This window comes from Balaenoptera physalus (assembly GCF_965194825.1).
Source record: "Balaenoptera physalus genome assembly, chromosome: 14".
In the NCBI taxonomy this organism is placed as follows: Eukaryota; Metazoa; Chordata; class Mammalia; order Artiodactyla; family Balaenopteridae; genus Balaenoptera; species Balaenoptera physalus.
In genome coordinates this window covers 85,552,472-85,573,580 of record NC_138893.1, presented here as the reverse complement: position 1 = coordinate 85,573,580, position 21,109 = coordinate 85,552,472, and the positions used below count along the sequence as shown (strand labels likewise).

Below are 21,109 nucleotides of genomic sequence, written 5' to 3'. Positions count from 1 at the left end.
ACCTGGCCTCTCACTGAGCTGTGTGGAGGGGCTGGCTTCCCTTTGCCTTTCCCAGAACCCTCCACTCCCGCCAAGCCAAGAGCAGCAGGATAAGCCATGTACTTGAAGAGTGTCATTTCAGAGGAAGAAGTACTTCCAAAGAGAGGAGGGGACTTTTCCAAGGTTACACAGCTGGGGGCATCCCAGGGAACCTTGCTGGAGTACCCTCAGAGAAAGGGCAGGAGGAACCAAGGATGGGCTTTGCCCAGCCGGCTCCCACCCATGCCCGTCTGCCCCCAGGGTCCCCTGGGTCCCCACCCCAACATTGCCTTTTCTCTTGGGGTTGATGCCCAGCAGAGGATTCACCTAATAGGTAAAGACTTCTTCCCCAGAGAACTAAGCATCCGTAGCCCCCCTTTGTCCTCCCTGCCCAAGGACCCTGTCCAAGAGGCAGCTGGCAGATAACAAAGAATAGGCTGAACCTCAGGGCAGGCGGCCGCATGGCGCCACGTGAGCCAGATGTCACCAGATTCACACAAGTGAGCTGGGTTAGAAATGGGCCAGCCTCACCTCATAGACAGGGTGGAAGAAGGGTAAGTGTAGCCGTTCATTAGAAAAATCACAATGACTAATCTTAGACTTGGACAGCCCTTTATAGGTTATAAAACACTTTCACATCTTTAAGAAGAATGCACTGTTCACCCACCTGAATATTAAGAAACTGAGGCCCAGAGAGATGAATTTAGTATATGGGCAGGTCTTCAACCCTAACCAAGTCCAGCATGAGTTTTCTGAGCAGCCCAGCCAGGCCCTGTGCTGATTACTTTCACATTTGTGACTCTGTTTATCTGAACAACAGGCCTGGGAGATTCACATGGGTCTCCCCATTTTATAGAGAAGGAACTCAGGGCACAGAGAAAACCTGTGGGCACAGGGCCTCAGCCACAGCCAAACTCAGCCAGGTCAGTGGGCCTGGGCCCTCTGCCCCACTCCTGACATTTAGGGGCAGACAGCCCTGGGCAGCTCCAAGGCTGCCCATCTTAGGTGTGGGAGAACACTGTCTGCTGGGGAGAACGCCTGGAACAACAGCATGGTTTGGGTTTAAGCCAGAGCCTCTAGGAGACAAGCAGACCTTTGTCATTGTCCCTACTGGTGGACAGAGGTGGGGGCACACAGGGTCGGGGTGGAGTCTCCGGTGCCCAGTCCCTTTCGTGGCCCAGCATAGGGGTGGCCACTGCTCCTGCCTCCTGCCTGAGCATGGCTTCTCCAATTTTGCCAGCTGTCTTCAGCACCCTTGTTTCCATGCCTGAGAGCCACACCTCAGCTCAAGCAACCACACCTGAGACATCCAGTGTTCCTTTCTAGGGGCCCCACCATGGGGGCAGCGAACAGGGCTGTTCAGGGATCTCCCGTCCCCACAGTCCCAGGGAGGAGGTGGTAGTAGGTGGAGGCTAGAGAGGAAGGCTGGGCCTGGGAGTTTAGAGGCCTCTGAGGGCTCCGGGTGTGGCCTATAATCCCGCTGGCTGGCCTCCCTGTTCCCTAATTAAAGTGTCCTTTTGAAAATGCCCTCCGGTCCAGGCCTGGCACTGCTGGGTGAGGCAGAGGCACCTCCCAGAAAGCTCAGCGGCTCTCACAGCTTCCCTGGAGGGCCTCTGAGCTCAGGACCTTTGGTCATCCTGGTGAGGCTAGGGGTGGGGGATTGGGGGGCCATGAGAAGGTGAGGACCTCAGGGTTGTGCCTGTCCTGTCATGGTCACCGTCCTCCCACACCCACCTCTTTCCAACACCCCTTGCTGACGGCAGAAGGCCGTCCTTGTTTAAGAGGCTGGAGAGCCTGGATCAAAGGCGCTATTGAAGAGGCTTGTCAGTGCCGGGGACGCCGGGGGCAGAAGACGTGGGGAGGAGGAGGAAGAGAGGTAACAAGGAGACTGAGTCACTACAGGCCAATTGTGGTGAATGGGCAGCGGGGGGTGGCTGGAGCCAGCTTTTTGGGCTGGGAGGAGAGCCCAGCCAAGGGGCCCAGGAAGGGGCATGTGGGCAGCTCAGGGCCATGTGGAGAGGTTTCCACTGCTGCATCTGGGGCACCTCCACCAGTGAGCAAGCCTGTTCCCCCACAGTCCCTTATGAAAGCCACCTTCTGGTCAGAGCAGCAGATCAGCCAGCTGGGTGAGTACTGCAGGGCCTGGAGGGAGCCTTAAGGGAGTCTTTCCCACACAGGAAGCCCCGAGTTGACAAGGCTGGGCTGAGAGTGCAGTGGGAAGTGGCAAGTTGGCATCCACAGAGGATGGGTCATTAAGGAATAAGAGTCACCCCATTACTGGGGCAAGTCACCCCAACTCTCGGGCTCCATTTTCCCCTCGAGTAACTGAGGGTGAATGGGAACTAATTAGATCAGGGATGGTGGAATCTTCTTCATTGCTTGATTGGTATGGCTGTGTGGTCCTGGGCTGAGAAGGAATCTGAGGCCATGTCCAGGCCTGCCATGATGGATGATCAATTAGTGATGTCTATCACAGCCTTGGGATGGGCCAGGCTGCTGTGTATTTGCCCCTGAAATAGATTTTCTCTATAGCCCTTACATATTAATATCCTGAGATTCTGAGACCAACAAGGTCACCCACATCCTAGCTCTGCCTCTGGATCCTGAGACACCAGTGGAAATCAGAGTCTCTATTTCTCCATCTCTAAAAGGGAGAGGACTCAGCTAGACCTCTCAAATGATGTGCAAAACTCATCATTCTCAGGACTCACTGAGCCCTTCCTTGTGCCCCACCCCATGCCCAGTGCAGTGAGGGGGCTCGAGGTGAAATGTACCTACCCTCTAGAACCTTCTCCCTGTGTGGGCCTGGCTCAAGCCCTGGGTCTGCCTCTTACCGGCTGTGTGATCTGGGGCAAGTTAGTTAAGCACCGAACCTTGGTTAGTAACACAGGGGTGATGTTGGCTGTGCCCATGAAATACGACTGTGCGGGGAGCCATTAGCCTGGCCTGGCAGAGAGCTCAGCCCCAAGATGGGGGCGAGGATGAATGCACTGCAAGAGCAGCCTCAGCTGGTTTCTTTGCTCATTCCCAACCTCGGCTTTGGAAGGGCATTTTTGATGAGGGTGGGGCCGGGGGAGGTGCAAGGACAGTTTCAAAGCAACACAGGCCAGACTTTGGGCTCTCCTCGGCTTTCCACTCTTCCGAAACCACAGCTCCAGCCTGAGCTGGCTTCTCTGTCAACTCCCCGGTCCCTCCCTGTAACCAGCCCCATAAAAAGGGAGCGGGGCAGGAGGGAGTCCGGCTGCAGACTTTGTAATTTGGCTTGGGGGCGGCTCCTGTTCGCTTTAACCAGGCTGTAATTACGGCTGGCACCCAACACCCCTCATTACTGGAGCCTGGAAGGAGGACTCTAATTATAGCATGCTGGGTCCTGGCTGGGGCAGTGGGGGGCCAGGCAGAGCTGGGGGCTGCAAGGCCAGCAAACAGCCCTCGGGGGTGGGGCCACCCTGGGCCGTGGGTGCCTTCTCCAAGGCGCCTCAGTTCTCTTGCTTCCAGAGCCTTCCATGGGAAGGGTGGGGCATAGGTCGAATCAGGGCTCCTCCCTCAGGGAGAGGAGGAACCAGAGGAGCCCAGAAGGTTCATTCATTCATGCGAGAAGCGTTTATTGAACATCTGCTGTGTGCCAAGCTGGCACTGGGGGTCAGCAGTGGGCATACACATGTCATCCAGCCAGGGGTGGTGTCCAGGCAGAAAGTGCCGGTTAGGCCATCCTGCTGCTGAAAACGGCTGAATACGTCGACTGTTCTGAGCCTTGAGTGCCCCCAGCTACTCCCCTGGGACCCCCAGTCTCCCCTGGCACAGTGGAGCTCCAGGACCCTGCCCCAGGGCCCACACAGGTGGTTAAATGTTGTATCTGCCCCTGGGACCCCAGAATCTGGTGGGGACTTGGCATTAAATAAGGAAATACACAATGAGTGCGTAACTAAGAAAAGGTGATGAGGGCAGTAAGGAAAAGAAATACCGGAGGAAGAGCGAGGGCCGCAGTATAGTTGGGAGGGTGCAGTCAGGGCCGGGCTCCCTGAGGAGGTGACCTTCAAGGTGAGACCTGAGGACGGAGGGATTCAGCCAGGTGAGGGGGGTGGGGGAAGGGCAGGTGTCTCCACTGGAGGCCAAGAGAATGGGAGGCCTGCAGTCTGGGGTCTCACACTCTGAGGTGTCCCCGTGCTGGGTGGAAGCTTAGACAGCGGCGGGATTTCTCCTGCACCTGGTGCCAAGAGCACCGGGCTGTGCTTAGGTCGGTCACACCGTCTCTGTACCTTGGCTTCCCCATCTGTCCACAGGAGGCCCCTTCAGGCCACAAGCCCTCCTTCTCTGCCCCCACCCCTGGCGAGGTGAGGAGGGTGAGCAGCAAGTCCTGTTTCAGTGCCGCATTTTGAGATGCCCTGACTATGAAGCCAGGGGCGCTGTAGCCAGGGTGGGGGCAGGGGCCTGAGAGCTCAGGCTGTCCCCACGAGTTATTAAGAGTCACCCGGAAGCAGACACAAAGGGAATTGTCCTGAGCTGGAGTCAGCCCCTCGCCCCCCGGCCGAGAACAATCGGGGAGGAAAACCTAGGCCATTTGTCCAGCACACAGTGCGGCAGTGACGGCAGCTGGGAAAATGCCGAGTATTTCTCAGCTAAAATTAGCCACCTACTGAACCTTTACATCAAGGGCGCCCTGAAGCCTCCATTGTTTTGAACTGGGGATCCCGTGAGGGGGTGGGGGATGGGGGCAGGGAGCCTCAGGAGAAACAAGTGACCGTCCCCTCTCCCAGGACCTGGACCAGCCAATGCCAAGCCAACCCTCACACCTCGAGGGTGCCCAGTAAGGAGGAGCAAGCAGGGGATAGATGGACAGACACAGAGGGCAGGGGTCTGGCCACCCAAGGTCACTGAGTGTGGGTGGCTGACACAGCCTCTGGTTCCCTACTGGAGACATTCTCCCTTCACGGGTGACACTGACAGAACCCTGGGCTAAGCTTAGGGGTTTAGAAGGAAGCACAGGAAACATAAGTAAGAAAATAACTCTTCATCCTTTCCAGAGGAAGCAGCCAGAGTGGGCTTCGCTCTTTGCTCGTGGTAGACAGTTTCTACCACTGGAGTCCCAAACCCGGCTCAGAATCTTCCCTCTGCTGCTTAGCGACTGTGTGACTTGGGCCAGTTACTTATCCCCTGAGTGACTGTAGGTAAACAGTGGAGGTGGATAGACATTGTTGGAAAGATAATATAGATGAAGTAGATAGTAACAATGGTAATAATAAAAAAAAAAAGTAATGCAGCTTATACTCAATAAGCCCTTTTGATGTGCCAGGCACTGCTCTAAGCAACTTGTGTGTATAGTGTGTTTCCTAGAAATATTATTACTCCCGTTTTGCAGATAAGGAAACTGAGGCCCAGAGAGGCTAAGTAATTTGCAAGAACACAGGTGCAGGTGATGGGTATCATGATCTTGATTACCACACACGGGGGCCTGATTCAAGCTAAAGCAACCGGCACCAATGTTGCCATGTAATTCCTCTAGTTCCTCTTGAAAGGTCTCCAGCTGAATCATAGAAGTGCTCAGGGAAAGGAGCTGACCTGCATTAAGCACCATTATGTGTTCTAAGTGTTTTATATTTCTGTTGGGAGGCACAGGAGTGTCGAGCAGTGGACCAGCGGCAGCACCTGGGAACTTGTTAGACATGTACGTTCTCAAGCCCCGCCACAGACCTGCGAGGTGGAAACTTCTGGGTGGAGGCGGAGGTTTTACCAAGCCTCCAGCTAATCCTGGGACATGCTGCAGTTTCAGAACCACTGGCATAGAGGTTAATGAGTATGGTCTTCGAGTCAGGGAGATCCAGATTGAAGCGCTGACAGCCCTGTTCTGTGACCTTAGGCAAGTTACTTAACCTCTCTGTTTCTCAGTTTCCTTACCTGCAAATTGGGGATCAGAATAAGATACCTGCCTCGAAGGTTGTTGGGAGGATTCAGGTAGGTGATGTACTCCTAGTGATCTGCGCAGTGCCTGGGAGTGGGTTAGCCTATAAACAGTAGCTGTGGTTGGCTAAAGGGAAAGATGGGTCTTTGTGGCCAGGGAAGCTCACGAATCCCAGCTGGAGTGCAACTCCCCATCCAGTGCAACCAAGTAGAACTGAGGGCCCAGTTAGGAAAGGTAACGCCTCTCTCCCGGGCTGAGGAGTTGGGTACGGCTGAGATGGACGTCTCCTCCCCACCTGGCTGGTTCCTGTCTTTTTGCCTTCAGTGTCAAACAAAAAGACACATGAACTATGTGAGGCTGTTTCTTCCCCCACCCTTTCTCAGTGAAAGAGCAAAGGCATCGCCAGGGAAACCAGATTTGAGAATTATAGTCTGGAGACAGGGCAATCCCCAGCCCCTGGGCTCGTGGGGCGGGGAGCCCTCGACTGCATGCAGGTGGCCTTGCAGTTTCCAGGAGTGGGTCCTGGCTCTTGTCCTTGTCACCTGTGTGTTTTTGACGATTCCTTGGAGGCCTCTGGGGAGGTGTGTGCTGCTCTCCGTGCCTTTCTCCCCGAGGGGAGGCTCCTGAGGCCAGGCGAGGCAGAGTGCAGAGCTGACAGCCCCACCTTCCTTACCCAGCTTCTGGGAGCCCCAGGTTCCCGGCAAGAACCTCTCCCCAACTGTCCCCAGGTCCCCCGAGATATCCACATGCTTTAGTGTCACGTCACACTTTCACACCTCCGGCCCCAACTCTGTAAGGTGGCCTACAGAGATGCTGTGCCCATTTTACGGATCAACAAGCTTGAGGCCCCAGGAAGTGAGCTGGTGGCCGGCCCAGGACTATTCTGGTGTTTTCTTTCCACAGAACCACGCCTCCATCCTTTCTCTTTTCCTCTCTCAGACTTCCTTATCCGCCTTGAGACATCCCTAGAAGACAGTGACAAGTTGAGTGCTTGTTATGTCCAGGCTCAGCGACATGGGACTAGTCCCCTGAAGTGGCACAGTGGCAGAGCTGGGGTTGACCCAGGTCCTACTTACTTCTGAGCCGTGCTCTTATTCATGCTTTTTTTCTGGCTCTTTCCTCCCCTCTGCCCTCACTGGGGCCCAGTCACCACCCCCCGAGAGAAGAGCCCTTTCGTGGTGCATGCAGCCGTGACCTCACACCCTTCCTCTGGTTCTGAAGGCCGAGGTGAGCAGGCCTGGCCCTGAGCCAAGGAGACCCAGCGATTACATCAGCAGGTGCAAACAAGCAGTCAGGGGCTGGGCCCGGCGTCCCACGGGTCTGGGGGTGGAGCTCCATCCGCCCCACTCAAGTCTGTTTCATTCCCTTCTTCCAGCTTGCATCAGCCTTTTGCAGCTCTGTGTCATCACAGAGTGGGCTGGGCAGCAGCTGGAAGGCCGGGGCAGGGTGGGGGATGGGGAGTGGGGCACCTGGCCGGCACCTCAAACCCAGAGGGAGACCCTGGAGCTGTTGGTCTAGATGTCAGCCAGCGCCCCTGCCAGCCCAGAGAAAGTACGCCTACTGTTTCTCACTGCGAAAAGCAATAATAAAAATTAGCAAATGCACAGGGCAGCCCAGCTGGCAAAACAGTTTCACACTTCTGACCTTGATGTTCCCAACAACCCTGGAGGGTGAAGCAAATCAAAGTGGCCCCGTTTCCCAGAAGGGAAGATTGAGGTCCAGGGGGAAGTGGCTTACCTAAGGTCACCTCATGAGCCAGTGGCAGCACCAGTGTGCTTCAGCCTAAGAAATACGAGGGATTTTAGGAGCCGGAGAATGAGAAATCCCTACAGTCGTCAAGGCAGAAGTAGTCAAAGCCTACTTCCTGGAGGAGGTGGACTGACTCCTTGATGGAGAAGGAGGGAGCTACAGACAAAGCTGTAGATTTATTTCTGCACTGATGGTGGCTCAGCAGGCAGAAGGACCATCACATGGCTGTGGGGCTAGGCTGGAAGCAGACTGAGCATGAGTCTGGGAGTCAGGCTGTCTGGGTCCTTAACCTTGAACCTTTGTTGTGAGCTTCTTGTTGGTGGAACTGAAGCTTGGTTGTTGCTCTCCAGATCCTGCTATAGGCATGATCAAGGGGAAGCACTCAGAAAATGTTTGATGAATGAATGAAGGAATGGGGGTGAGTCCCTGCCCTGTCTCCCTCAAGGTGCACCTGCGCGGCCATCTAGGCCTTCCCCTGGGCCAGTGCCACCTGTCTCCCCACATCTCCACCCCTGACAGCTCAGCTGCTCACCCAAGCTCAGGGCTAGGGTCTTCCCCACTGTTGGAACCAGAGAGAGGCAAGGGCAAGAGCATTGGGCTGAGTGCCCGGATGCCCACATTCCAGTCCTAGCTTTGCTTCCAACCCTCTGTGTGACCTGAGACCAGTTACTCCCTACCTCTGGTCTGCAGGGTATTCCTGGGAGCCGAATCTGCAAGGTCTGCCTTCCCTGGGGCCCATGGAGCCTTAGGGCTGGTGCCGGCCTTGTGGAAGAGGCAGAGCTGAGTGTGGAGGAAGGCCAGAGATGGATGTCACCTTCTTCGCTTGCCTCCAGGGCCCCAAGCAGGAACCCAAGTGGGTTCCAGGTTCAGAAAAGTACAAGAGACCCCAACAGAGCCCCTCTCACCCCCTGCCACTGCCAGGTGCTCTCAGATTTCTCTTTCTCTGTCCTTCTTGCTGTGACTCTCCACCTCTCTGTTCACCTCTCCCGGTTTGTCCCTTGCCCCATTTCACAGGTTGACAAAGGCCAGCGTCTGGGCACCCCTCTTCCTCTCTCCCTGTTGTGATTCTCTTTATGCCAATGTGATACCAAGATACCAGGGGTGCTGCAGCCACTGACCGGCTGTTTGCACTGGAACAAGGCATTGCTCCTCTCTGGCTTCAGGATCCCCCTCTGGAAGTGAAGGGCTTGGACTTAGTTCTAAGGGCCCCGCAGCCCAGGGTCTGAGCCACCTCCTGGTGCCTGCCAGGGGGCCCACACCAGCGCTGGGGTGGGGTCTGGCCAGGTGTGGTGACGGTGCTGATGGCAGCTCACAGCGATCGCACAGGTTTTCCACTTTGCAACGTGTTGGCAGCCAGCTCCCCTTTGCGAGGAGGGGTGGCTCAACCCTAGAGCATGACGCTGGGAAGGCAGGGGAAGTTTATGCCTCGGGGCGCTCTAAGAACAGCCCTGACCCTGAACTTTCCAGGGCGGCCTGGGGATACCTCACCTGGAAGGGCAGCGGGGATGTAACCCGTCAGGCAGCCCCTGGGCCAGAGGCTGTACCCATGGGCATTTTGACTTTTCTGGGAGACAGGGACAGGACACCGACATCTTTCTGCCCAGCGCCCAAATGTGCAAAGAGATCCTGATGTCATTGCCTAGCAGCTCCCACACCAGCTCTGCATCCTGCGGCTCCTCCAACAACCCGGAATGCCATGCAGGAGCAGTCAGCCCAGCTGGTGTGTGCCCCTGTGACGTGTGTGACTCTGAGAGAGGGAGAGGGAGATGCCTGGTGCACTTCGCTTGTGGTTTAAAAGTCCTCAGTTAACAGCCTTGAAAGAAAGGATAGGATACACAGACTGTGTCTGGCAAGACCCAGTAAGTAACAAAATAAGTGCGCATCTAAAAAAAGTCAGGACCAATGTCCAGTGTTAATTCTGGTCACCTGGGGGTGGGAATGGGTGATTTTTATCGTCATCCTCATTTTTTCCTAAATTGTAATCAGAAGAGGTCAAGAAAAAACGTAGTTTCACTAGAAAGAAAAGGAGGATTTTTAAAATAAAGTCCTCACTCCCCCTGGAGTCTAGAGGCCAGTTTCTTTTACTGGCTCTGCTGCTCAGGTGCTTTGTGTTCTAAGGCTAGCCCACCCCTTCTCTGGTCTCCATCCTAGAGGACAGTAATTAGATGGTCCCTGAGGTTCCATCAGTTGGTGGCATCCTACAGGATGGGGTTTCCAAAGTGACTGGTTCCCATGGCCCAGGTCAGCCCAACCTATGCCCACCTCCTCTGGCTGCTCCCTCCCTCCCCCACCTGCCACCCCAGGTGTTTCCAGAGAGGCTGGGTGGCACAGATGGAGAAAGTCTTGTGTCCTCAGTGGGCCCAGCTAAACGAGCAAACAGGATTTCCAGGCTCTCAAGGAGCTTGCCTTCCAGAGAGTAGACCTGTCCAGACAGACATCAAACAATCAAGTACATGGAGATGGTAATTCCAGAGAGAGATGAACACTGTCAAGAAAAACAAACAAACCAGGACAATGTGAAGATAGCATCAAGGATGGTGTATTTACACTGGGTGGTCAGGGAGGGCCTCACGGGGGAGGTGGCACTGGTATTTGCGCTGAGATCTCAGTGACAGAGAGTCAGCCCAGGAATATCAGGAGATGGGCGGGGAGAGGTGTATTTCAGAAGGAGAGAGCAGGGAAGGCCCTGATGTGAGAATAAACCAGGCATGTACAAGGGCAGGAAGCACGCCTGGGTGGCCTGGAGCCTCTGAAGTCTGGGGGTTCGGTGGTGGCTCAGACTTCATTCCAGGTGCAAATGGAAGCCATTGGAGGGTGTGAGCAGGGGAGTGATTTTTTGTATTTTACAAGATTACCCCAGCTGTTGTGAGGAGAGTGCATTTGAGGGGGCAAGAGGGGAAGAAGGGAGCACAGTGAAGGGATTCTGGGCCGGGCAACGTGGGCTTGGAGACGGTAGGAGGTGGTGGTGGGCAGTCGTGGAGTTTGAAGCACATCTTGAAGGTTTACCTGGCAGCATCAGGGTTTGGCAGCATCATGGGTTGGATGCAGGGGAGGGAAAGGGGGGTCTCCCCATGTGGGGACCTAAGCTATTGGGTGTTTGGTGGAGTCTGATATTGCAACTCAAGCTCACCCCATCCCAACTCTGGATGGGGGAGAGATGACCAAATAAAATAGCAGGTCCCCCACAGGCCAGAGTCACTGCCATTGCCTTGAAGTTGACATCAGCAGCCCTAAGAAAGGAGCCACTGTCCCAGCCTGGTTGGGGCTCTCTGGGTGTCCAGGGGAGTTGGTTGTGGATTGTGACCTTGAGCAGGGCGTGGGTGGGTCTGCTGGTGTGAGCATGTGTGTCTGAGTGTGACGTCTTAGGGGCTGCACCAGGCTACCAGCGGGCCTTTCCCAGGCTAGGATGAATCTCTGTTTGGCTGGGGCATCCCATACAAGTCCAAGACTTGTCAGGCCCACAGAGGAAGGGGGGCCAAGTGCTGGGGTCAGGAAGCTGAGACCCTCTTCCCCTTCAGCAATCTAGCGAACTCTGGAGAGACTTCATTTGTTCATCTGCAAAATGGGCAAAACAATAGCTGCCGCCTGCTGGTCCCTCAGGGGCATCGTGGGCCAAAGGAGGCCTTGTGCTTTGATGGGAAGAGCTTTGTTTCTTGGTAGCTGAGAGCCTGAGCATGTCTTTTCACTTCTTTGAGCCCCAGGTTCCTCATCTGTGAAGTGGAACGCCTACTTCACAGGATTATTATATTGTCGATGTTTATTATCACATTGTGTGCTGGATAAATGGTTATTATCTGGAGGGTGGTGGATGAGGGGGTTTTGCGTTCCTTGTCTAAGAGAAGAAGGGGAAGCAGAATGCCCCCTTCTCAGGGCCCAGACCTCCAGGCACAGTGAATAGGACTTGGAAGGGGAACTAAAAATTGGCCCTAGAGGGACTGAGGCCCAGGCCGAGGGAACCCAGTGGCCAGAGGAAGGGTCTGAAGGGAGGGTCTGGGCCGGTGGGAATACAGCTTCCCCAGGTACCACTGAGAGTCTGCGGATAGACCAATGACGCAGGAGCTGTAGTGTCCGCTCTCTGTTTTGTAAGCCATGTGACCCCTAGAAAATGGGGCCCGGGCTTCATGCCAGGGCTCTGCACCTGCCCTGGGGCCTCGTCCCCAGACTCCCATCAGATCCTTCACTTGTCCCAAGTCCTTCCAGGGGAAAGATTTCTCAGGATCAGCCAGACACCCCTTCAGGATGCAGGCTCCTGCCCCAGCTGGCCATCTTGGTGAGGCTGCTTCCTGTGGCCAGCAGAGGAAGTGACATCATGGGCATGGGCAGGTCTGCAGAGGGTATGGGAAAAGGGCTGTGCAAGGGGCCTTCTTTGTTAGGAAGAACTCGGCGCCCCCCCAAGCCCACCATCCCCCATTTGTCACCAGTAACGGCCATTGTAACCATCTCTGAGGGGGCCCCAGCCTGAACTCCACAGCCGCCAGAAGCCAGGGCCAGATGGATGAAGGGCTTTGTGTCCAGGGAGGGGTCCTTCCATGTGGGGTTTGTGTGTTTTTAAAACATAATAATAAGTGGGCTCCTCTCCCCGCTCTCTCCCCACTCCCCACTGAGCACATCCACCTCACAGTGAATGGAAGAGATTTTCCATGCAGTGGGAGGTCAAGTCTGGCGAGAATTAGCCGGTGTCCAGGGGCTAGACTGTGATTGCTGATGATAAATGTGCCCAGCGTGGGGCGTTTCTCTCTCCCTCACCTCCCGCCTGCCCCCCATTCTCCCCTCCGAGTCCTGCTCCTCAGTGTGGGCACCGCCTCGCACCAGCCAGCCCTGCTCAGCTACAGATGCCCACCCCCTGCAGTTGAGCCCGGGATGGGGGGTGTCCCCGGCCTGGCCTTGTCACCCACCTGGGGACAAAAACCAGGGGACAGGGGTATCGAGGCCTTCTCTACTAAACCACTGCAGCCTCTGAGGTCTCTGCCCTATTGGCCAGGGGTGGACCTGGCTGAGATGGATGGTAGTGAGTTTCCATCCCAGGCATGGGAAAATACAGAGCCCAAGCTTTTACCCATAGCCATGCCATGCTGTGCTGTCTCCCGCCTCAGCCGTGAACCAGAAATGGGGCTCTGGTCCAGCTTGGCTGTTAGTTTGCTGTGTGATGTTGCATTGGTCACTTCCCCTCTCTGAGCTGGTAGAACAGGGCTCCGGGTGCCTCTGCACTAGACTTGCTGTGCTTCTGGCCTACAGGGGCTCAGGTGTCTATAGGCCGAGGAGGCTGCCGGTGCGGGGTTTCAGGACTCCCCACACATGGCTCAGCCGGAGAAGCTTTCCTGTCTGGTGCCTCTCCCTGGGGCATGGGCTCTACCCAGTTAACAGAGCACATTTGCATCTGTTTTCTCAGCTGACTTCACAACAACACCTCAAAACTGACAGGGCAGTACCTATTAGCCCCTTCTTCATAGATGGGGAAACTGAGGCCCTCTCAAGGTCTCAGTGGCAGAGTGAGGATTTGAGTTGGAGCTGGTCTGCTGGCTCTCAGGCCAGCCCGTTCCACCACGCGCCAGTCCCGTCTGGGCCCCAGGCTCAGGGTCACTGTAAGGGAAGCACAACCCCTCTGGCCTCCCCTAGCAACTAGTGACAGTCTCCCATCCAGGGATGTCTGAGCGCTGTAGTTTTAGTCTCCCCCTCCTCTCAGGGGTAGTTCTGGGAAATATGGTTTCTTTACCTTTGTCCTGAACCCACTTCTTTCATCTCCAAGGCCCCTGGCTTCTGCTTATTCTAGTGGCTTAGATTCTGGTACCTCTTAAATAAGCCCGTGGCCTTGACTTCCACCCCATCAGGACCTCCCACCTGCCAGGTGTGTCTCCACACTAGGCACTGCCTAGGCCCAGCCCCTGGGAAGGAGCATGCAGCCTGGCACGGGTCCTGCTGTCGGGTGGAGACCGGGCTCAGACTCCTCGCTCTGTCCTGCAAGCGCCACTCCCGTCCCAGGGGACGGGTACCCTGTCCTGGACCCCATGGGGGACACCAAGAACTGTGTGGTGTGCTCCCTGCTTTCTAGAAGCAACCACCCACAACTGCCAAGGAGCCTTTGAGCTGCCAGAAGCAGGGAGGCGCCACCAGACCCCCACCCTGGTCACCTCCCCTCCCTACATTTTAAGCACATTGTGAGCAAAATGGAACTTGCCCATGAGGAAGCCAGGTGGTGAGGAGATGCAAAACGGTGTCTTGTGAATATTTGAAAGAAAGGCTAGACGGCCAGGGCGGGCAGGCCGCAACCTTCAGAGGCTGGTACGCTGTCGTGGGGAAGAGGAAACTCACTGTTTTGTGTAACCTCAGAGGCTGAAATTATAGCGATGGCTGGAGCCTCTGACAGCAAATTTCAGCAGAAAGTAAGGAAAGCTTTTCTGTTAGATCTGTCTAAAGGAGAGCCTGGCTGAGAAAGGCAGTGGTGAGCTCCCTATCCCTGGAGGTATGTGAGTCAAGGTTGGATACGGAGTTGATGGGCAGGGGGATGTCGTACGAGATGGCCCTTGCAGTAACCTTTATCCCTGTGATTCAGTGCATCCAAGTGAGCCCCGCTGACAAGACACCCCATACAGGCAGGAATAGGTAAATGAGAAGCGAGGGTTTGAATGGTGCCCACCAGAGAGACTCCAGTGGTCATTTTCATCCGAGGCCAGGGTGGGTGGGCTGTGTCACGGTTGGCAGAGCCCAGCAGCAAATAGTTCCTCCTCCTCCCTCCCAGCCTCCCCCCAACACTGTGCCTTAGAATCCCAGTAGGTGCTGGGTCTTTGCGCCAGGAATAACACTGGCAAGAAAGGTGACCCCACTTTAAGCAAATTCGCTTCGTGAAGAAAAACTTTACCCAACAGTGCCCTGTCCTACATTAACAGATTCCCCATCAGGCATCTTCAAATCTCAAAGTGTGAGAACCAGAGTGGGGCTCAAGAGATTGGCTCTACCAACTTCCCAATTTGACAGATGGAGGCCCCGAGGCCTGAGAGGAAGGCCACACAGCAGTGCCAATCCCCAGCTGGGGTGAAAACCCAGGGCTCCTGACTTCAGTGGTTCTTTTCCTATGTTTGACCATCTTTGGTTACATCTGTGCAGGGATGCGTTCTCTTTCATACCTTCATTTTGGATTAGCTAGGCCATTCGTGTATGCAGCTGTAAAGGCAGGTTGCATTTTTGCAACTATAGGTTCAAATGAATTCTGCTATTGGAAAAAAACACACTTTATGTGGGCCATTTTCCCACCAGGGGGAAATTCATATCTGGCCTGGCAGTGGCAAAGACTCCTCCTCCTAGGGGACCTTTTCCTAGGTGTTTTATTCTCTTCTGTGAAGACGGGGCAGTGGGGAGAGTAATAGTGAAGCCAGGGAGACAGGTGACCGAGGGATACGGCTCCAAGCCTGGCTTCCTCCCGCTGATCAGGTGACCTCAGGCAAGTCCCTTGATGCCCCATGTCTTCATCTGTAACATGGGAAGATATTGCTCACCTTGGGGGGTGTGAGGAGTAAATTAGATGAACTATTTGAAGCATCTGGCAAATAGTGGACATAAATGCCAATTCCCAGTTCAGAAGTCAGATTCAGGTGTCTACCTGTCTGGATGTCTCCCCAGCTCTGCTGCATACTAGCTTTATAGCCCTGTATCAGCTACTTAAACTCTCTTGGTCTCAGTTTCCTCATCTGTAGTATGGGGTTAATAATAGTAGCTAACTTATAGAGATGTGGTTCCCAAAGGGATGTGGTTCCCAAACTGTGTGCCCAGGCACTCTAGGATGCTACAGGGGGTGCTGTGGGATATTTTTAATCTCCATGGAAACACAGCAATACCGGACAGCTGCCAGATACCACAACAACTACTAGCTCAAGATAGCTTACAATTTCAGCGTCACACACACTTCTTTCCTTTAGATGGCACCATACCTTTGCAAAGCTGGGAATTTGGCATTTGGGAGTGCTCTGAGACAAACTGTGAGGGTAGCAATGTCCACTATGATTCCAAGATATCCCCATTATAAGTCATTGTGGCTATATAGGAATGGAATACAAATATTACCTTTCTTTCAATTTACGTGTATTATTTTTCCTAATGGATACTAAGTTGTTAGGATATACACACACACACCTACACACACGTAAGCTGGTTGGATCTAACTACTTAATAAACAAAACCACTAGCAGTTTCTTTTGGCCTTGGGGTAAAATTACTGGGTAAAAATTACCAAGACATTAAAGACCAAAAAAGTTTGGGAACCTCTGTCAAGGATTGCCGCAGGACTCAGTGAGTTAATATAAAATACCCTCTGAAGGCCTCTGGCAGAGGGAGTACCCAGGAAGTACCCCAACTTCATGATTCTTCCTCCTCCAAGCTGGAGAGGGAAGGCTCAGGTGGCCCCCCTCCAGGACACCTGCAGAACCTTCCTCAGCCTCTAAGGCCCAAGCCAGGGCCAAGGAGGAGGGGACGTGTCCACTGGTCAGGACAGGGGCCCAATTCAGTCACTACCCAGGCCCTGGCAGCACCTCCCACACACCTTTAATTTGTGTTCACTGAGCACCTACTGTGTGCCGGCCAGCACGTAGTCCATGGTGGTCCCTGTGGGGAAGAATCTCAGGTCGGCTCTTGCTGCTGCTTCCTTGTTTCCTGCAGGACGTCTGGGGGATGGGGATGTGGGCAAGTGGGCAGTGGCTGCATAGAGATCCACCCAGCACTGCCCTGAATGACAGGGAGGCAGTGATGAGGACGCCCAGCCGTCTTCCTGCCAAGACCAGGGCTGAGTCTTCGTGCCAGGGCTGAGAGGAGGGGTGGGGTGGCAGGGTGGGGCACGGGGCCGCCAGACTTGGGCCTCCTGCCCTAATGGATGTCTAATGTTGACTTTCTTCAGTCAAGTCTCCGCCTGCTTTGTAAATGAGCCACATTAGGGTTATAAAACAAAGTCATAAATGCAGCCCACATTGCCACAGAGAGCCAAGGCGGCCGTCACCTGGAGGCTGGGGGCTGTGTGGTTAGAAGGTAGGGCAAGCCTGCAGCTGCATCCGTGGGTTCCCATATACCTGCTCTCATGGCCGCCATCCCCAGAGGGGGGTCCAGTCCCCCCATTTCACAGATGAGGTGCCTGAGGCCAGTCAGGACTGGTTCAGACCCTGGGGTGTCTGAGTCTGAAGCCTGAGCCCTGGCCTACACTCCTCAGGCCTGAGACTGAAGCAGGGATGCTGGTGGTGGGAGGTGGGCATGGAGTCCTCTTGGCTCCACCCTACTCTCCCTAGAACTGCCCGCCTGGCAGGAGGGCCACAGTGAGCAGCTCTCAAGCCACCGGGAGACCCATGTCCAGCTCCCTGGGCACTGTGTCATCTCGCCATCAACTGCCCACATTCCCAGACCCTAGGGGCTGCCAGTTTACCTACAGAGAAGGTGTCTCCCTGTCTGGCAGAGGAAAGCAGGTGTTTGGGAGCCCTGGCCTGGCCTTGGGAATCCTCGGTGCTGTTCTTAGTTTGGATGCCCACTAACCAGGTGACCTTGCATCAGTTTGATGGACTTCAATTTCCCCAGCTTTGAAACACGAAAAACAGTCCCGGCCTTGCTGGCCCTTTGATGAGAGAGCCCCCGTAATTGCAGAGACCCGGCCAGTGTCAGGGTCTATTAGGAATCTCAGGTATGGGGACACCCACAGTGTTATGGAGCTACTCCAAAGATAGGCAGTGTGGAGCCCGGGGCAACGCTGAGGTCTGGTTTCTTGGGTTCAAACCTTGGTTCTGCCTCTTGCTAGCTGTGTGATCTTGGGCAAGTTGCTTAACTGCTCTGAGCCTCAGCTTCCCCATCAGTAAACTGGGGACCAATATAATATACCTTACAAAGTTGTTGCAAGAATTAGGTAAGTTAACTATGTAACTGAAAACATAGCAGTTAATTCCAGGGAAGCATTAGTTGCTATTTTGATGCAGCAATTTGTACCTAGGCTCCTCCTAGGCACTCATGCATGTTTATCTCATATGATCCTCAAAAGATCCCAGAGAGAGGAAGAGTGCTCATTTTCCTGCCCTCTTCATAGACAAAGTAACGAGGTCGGAGTTAAGGGCTCTCCATGGGTCACAGGGAACATGCTGGATTCATCCTCTCTCTTGCTGGCTTCCCCTTCGGTCCCCCAGGCCACGCACACATACCCCACCCACAGCCCAGAGCTTGGAGCCAGTGACAACCCATGCATTTTCTCAGAGCCCCCGTCTTAGCAGGAGCTCGTGATCCACAAGGAGATGACACTGAGAAAGCATGTTAGGCACATTTTGTTCATTCTGCTCTTGAAGAACCATGTGTCCCTTTGGCCCCTCTGCCCATAGAGGGGCTCCCGAGCGCTGAGCGTGTCTAACCCGTGGCCTCCTGGGGCCCCAGCTCCACTTGATGGACTGGAGCGCTGGGACAGTGACAGGACTGCGGCAGGCTGGCGAGGGGCTGGGCAGACACATGCACCCCTGCAGCTTAATTCGTTGTTTCCTCGGGAGCAGTTAGCAGAGGAGGACAAGCCCCCTGCCGCTTGTCCCCAGCCACCTGATTGTTTGGGGCTTGGCATTGGAAAGTCAATTTTCCTACGTGGATTGTAAACCAGTAGCCTGGCCCAGCCTGGTTTCCCTCCCTCCCCACACTGGTGGTGGCCAGGCCCCTCTCCCTTCCTGTTTGTCTCACCTCCCGAGGTGCTGTTCTTTCCAGGGAGCCGGACGGGGCCAGGGGTTCCATCTGGCCCCTTTGCGGGAGGAGATGGCCGCCGGCACAGCCTCACTGCCTTCCCAGCCTCCCAAGTGCCCTCATCCATAGGGCTGAGGGTGTGGATTTGGCTGAAGCAGGAAAGGCAAAGGGGGTGGATCAGAGCCACAGACCAGAGGAAGGGAGGGTCTGGGGGGAGGCTGCAGGGAAGGTGGTCTCCCCTGCATGCTGCTGCCTGCCGTGGGCTTCCTGGAGGTGGCGGCACTCTGGGAACAGGCACCAGGGAGCCCAGGCCTGGTGCTGCCACCCCACCTCAGCCCACCCTCGCCCCTGTGGGCCCTGACTTGTCTCCCTGCTTCCATCAACCTGGCTGGCTGGGGCTGCACAGGGCAGCTGTGGCTTCGGGGCAGAGCCGGCCTGGTTTGAGCTCCAGCCTCAGGCCCATTTCCAGCTCTTCACATTCTGTGGCATCGCTGTGGGAAACTGGAGGGAGGCTGGGGAGGGCCGGTGGTGAGGGCTGGAGAGGGGTGTCCTTGCCCTGATGGGTCACCTCACCTCCCTGGTCCACCCTGACTCCTCCATCTGTAAAAAAGTAGAATCACACAGCATCACAGGGCTGGGACTGGCTCCAAAACACAGCCTCTTAAAAGCAGGTCACAGTGGGGAAACGGAGGCCACAGGAGTGTCAGACCTCGCCCAGGCCATAGAGGGCGTCCCAGCAGGTCTCCTCAGCTGCCTACCCCTCCTCCTCCCCCAGCCTCCTCTCTCTGCCAGGGCCCCCAAGGGATGGAGGGGACCCAGGCCTCCCAGCCTGTGACCTCATGGAGCCCTCCCACCCTCCACCCTCTGCAGGCACTGATTCTGGCAGCGAGGTGCTCCCAGACTCCTTCCCGTCGGCGCCAGCAGAGCCGCTGCCCCACTTCCTGCGGGAGCCGCAGGACGCCTACATCGTGAAGAACAAGCCTGTGGAGCTGCGCTGCCGTGCCTTCCCCGCCACACAGATCTACTTCAAGTGCAACGGCGAGTGGGTCAGCCAGAACAACCACGTCACGCAGGAGAGCCTGGACGAGGCCACCGGTGAGCCCACCCCACTCGCCGGGCACCCCCGGGTCACCCCAGACCCAGAGGGTCCTGGGCCTGGCTCCACCCTGGCTCCACGTGAGAACTCATACAGCCACGGTGCCCCCGGGTCTCAGTGTCCCCTCTGAAGTTCACCCTGGACCAGTATTTCCCCAAGGCTTGGCCGCTTGCCCTGTCTGACTGGGTGACCAGGTGAAACAGCACCAAATCCCTTGCTGAGAGCTAGCTCCCTTTTCCAGTTTCCTTCCGTCCTCTGGTTACATCAGAGAGCAGGTCCAGTCGAGGACTAGGGTTCTTCCCTGCTCCCCCAGCACCTGCTGTGCTTGCTGTTTAAGGAAGAGGAGCCTGCTCTGTATCGCAGCCCTGCCCCCAACACCCAACCAGAATTCTAGACCATCGCTAGTTTCACAGATCCTCTGTGTTGGTGAGAAGTGATACTGTTTTTGTTCACAGTAATGATGCAACGCTTCCTTCATAGAAATCAATTGGCTTAGGTTTTTTAAAAAAGGCCAGAAATATTAAGTAAATAATCATAGAGGTGGTGCTAGGATGTAGCCCAAGTCCTTCAGGAGAGGAGAGTGGCAGAAGCTTGGGAAACTAGGAGGAAGCGTGGGATGTGTGCAGGTCCCTGGGGGCCCCCCACCCCAGGCAGGAGGCAGAGCCTGGGGCTCCTCACATCTCCCAGAGCCCAGCCCCTGTTTACAGTACAGGACCTTCGGGGGTGGAAATCCTTTCCCCAGCTCAGGCCAGGGAGGGGGGCTACCCACTGCAGGTCACCTGCGGGCGGCCAGCTTTGGGCAGCCCCAACCGACCCCAGGCTCGGGGTGGCTCCTTTGCCCCAGAGCCTGCCTTGGCTTTGATTTCGTTTTTACCATCTCTTCCCTGACCTTTTCTTTCTCCTCCTTTTTCAGCCCTCTCTTCTTTCCTTCTGTCTCTCCTGCTTCTCCCTTCTCATCCCTGTCTCCTTTTGTGTCTGTCTTTTTTCCCTTATGTCTCTCTCTTTCTCTGCCTCAGTCTCATTCTTGTGTCTCTCCCCTAACATACTCTCCTTCACTCTCTCTCCTTCTTTCTTCCTCCTTCAACTTCTATTTTTCTGTGACAAGCTGACAGATTTCAGAACCACTCAGGCTAAAATCATACCCCAGAATGTACTTAATGTCATTCAACACTGTACCATAAAAATTGGTTAAAATGGTAAGTTGTAGGTTATGTATATTTTACCAAAAATTTTAAAGAATTTCAAGAATTTTAAAAGTTAGAGTTGGAGTCTCATTCTCACTCAAAAATCTAAAAATAAAAAAATGATTTTTTTAGCAATTATTTATTTATTTATTTTTGGCTGCATCAGGTCTTGGATGCAGTGTGCCGGCTCTTCGTTGCCGTGCGCAGGCTTCTCTCCGGTTGTGGTGCACGGGCTTAGTTGCCCCGTGGCATGTGGGATCTCAGTTCCCTGACCAGGAATCAAACCTGCGTCCCCTGCATTGCAAGACGGATTCTTAACCACTGGACCACAAGGGAAGTCCCAAGAAAAGGATTTTTTATCTGATTTTTTTTTTCTTTTTTTTGGCCACGCCGCACGGCTTGTGGGATCTTAGTTCCCCACCCAGGGATTAAACCTGCGCCCTCGGCAGTGAAAGCATGGAGTCCTAACCACTGGACTACCAGGGAATTCTC

At 55.0% G+C, this 21,109-nt stretch overlaps 1 protein-coding gene across 3 annotated transcripts in view; it reads left to right on the top strand.

Annotated features, from left to right (window-relative positions):
• The window catches only part of UNC5B (unc-5 netrin receptor B), an 86,419-nt gene that overhangs the window by 44,527 nt on the left and 20,783 nt on the right, over nucleotides 1-21,109 (top strand). For all 3 annotated transcript variants that reach the window (XM_082424441.1, XM_082424440.1, XM_082424442.1), the window contains exon 2: nucleotides 19,208-19,432. In XM_082424441.1, the coding sequence (XP_082280567.1) occupies nucleotides 19,208-19,432 (225 nt within the window). The remainder of the gene's footprint in view (nucleotides 1-19,207; nucleotides 19,433-21,109) is intronic.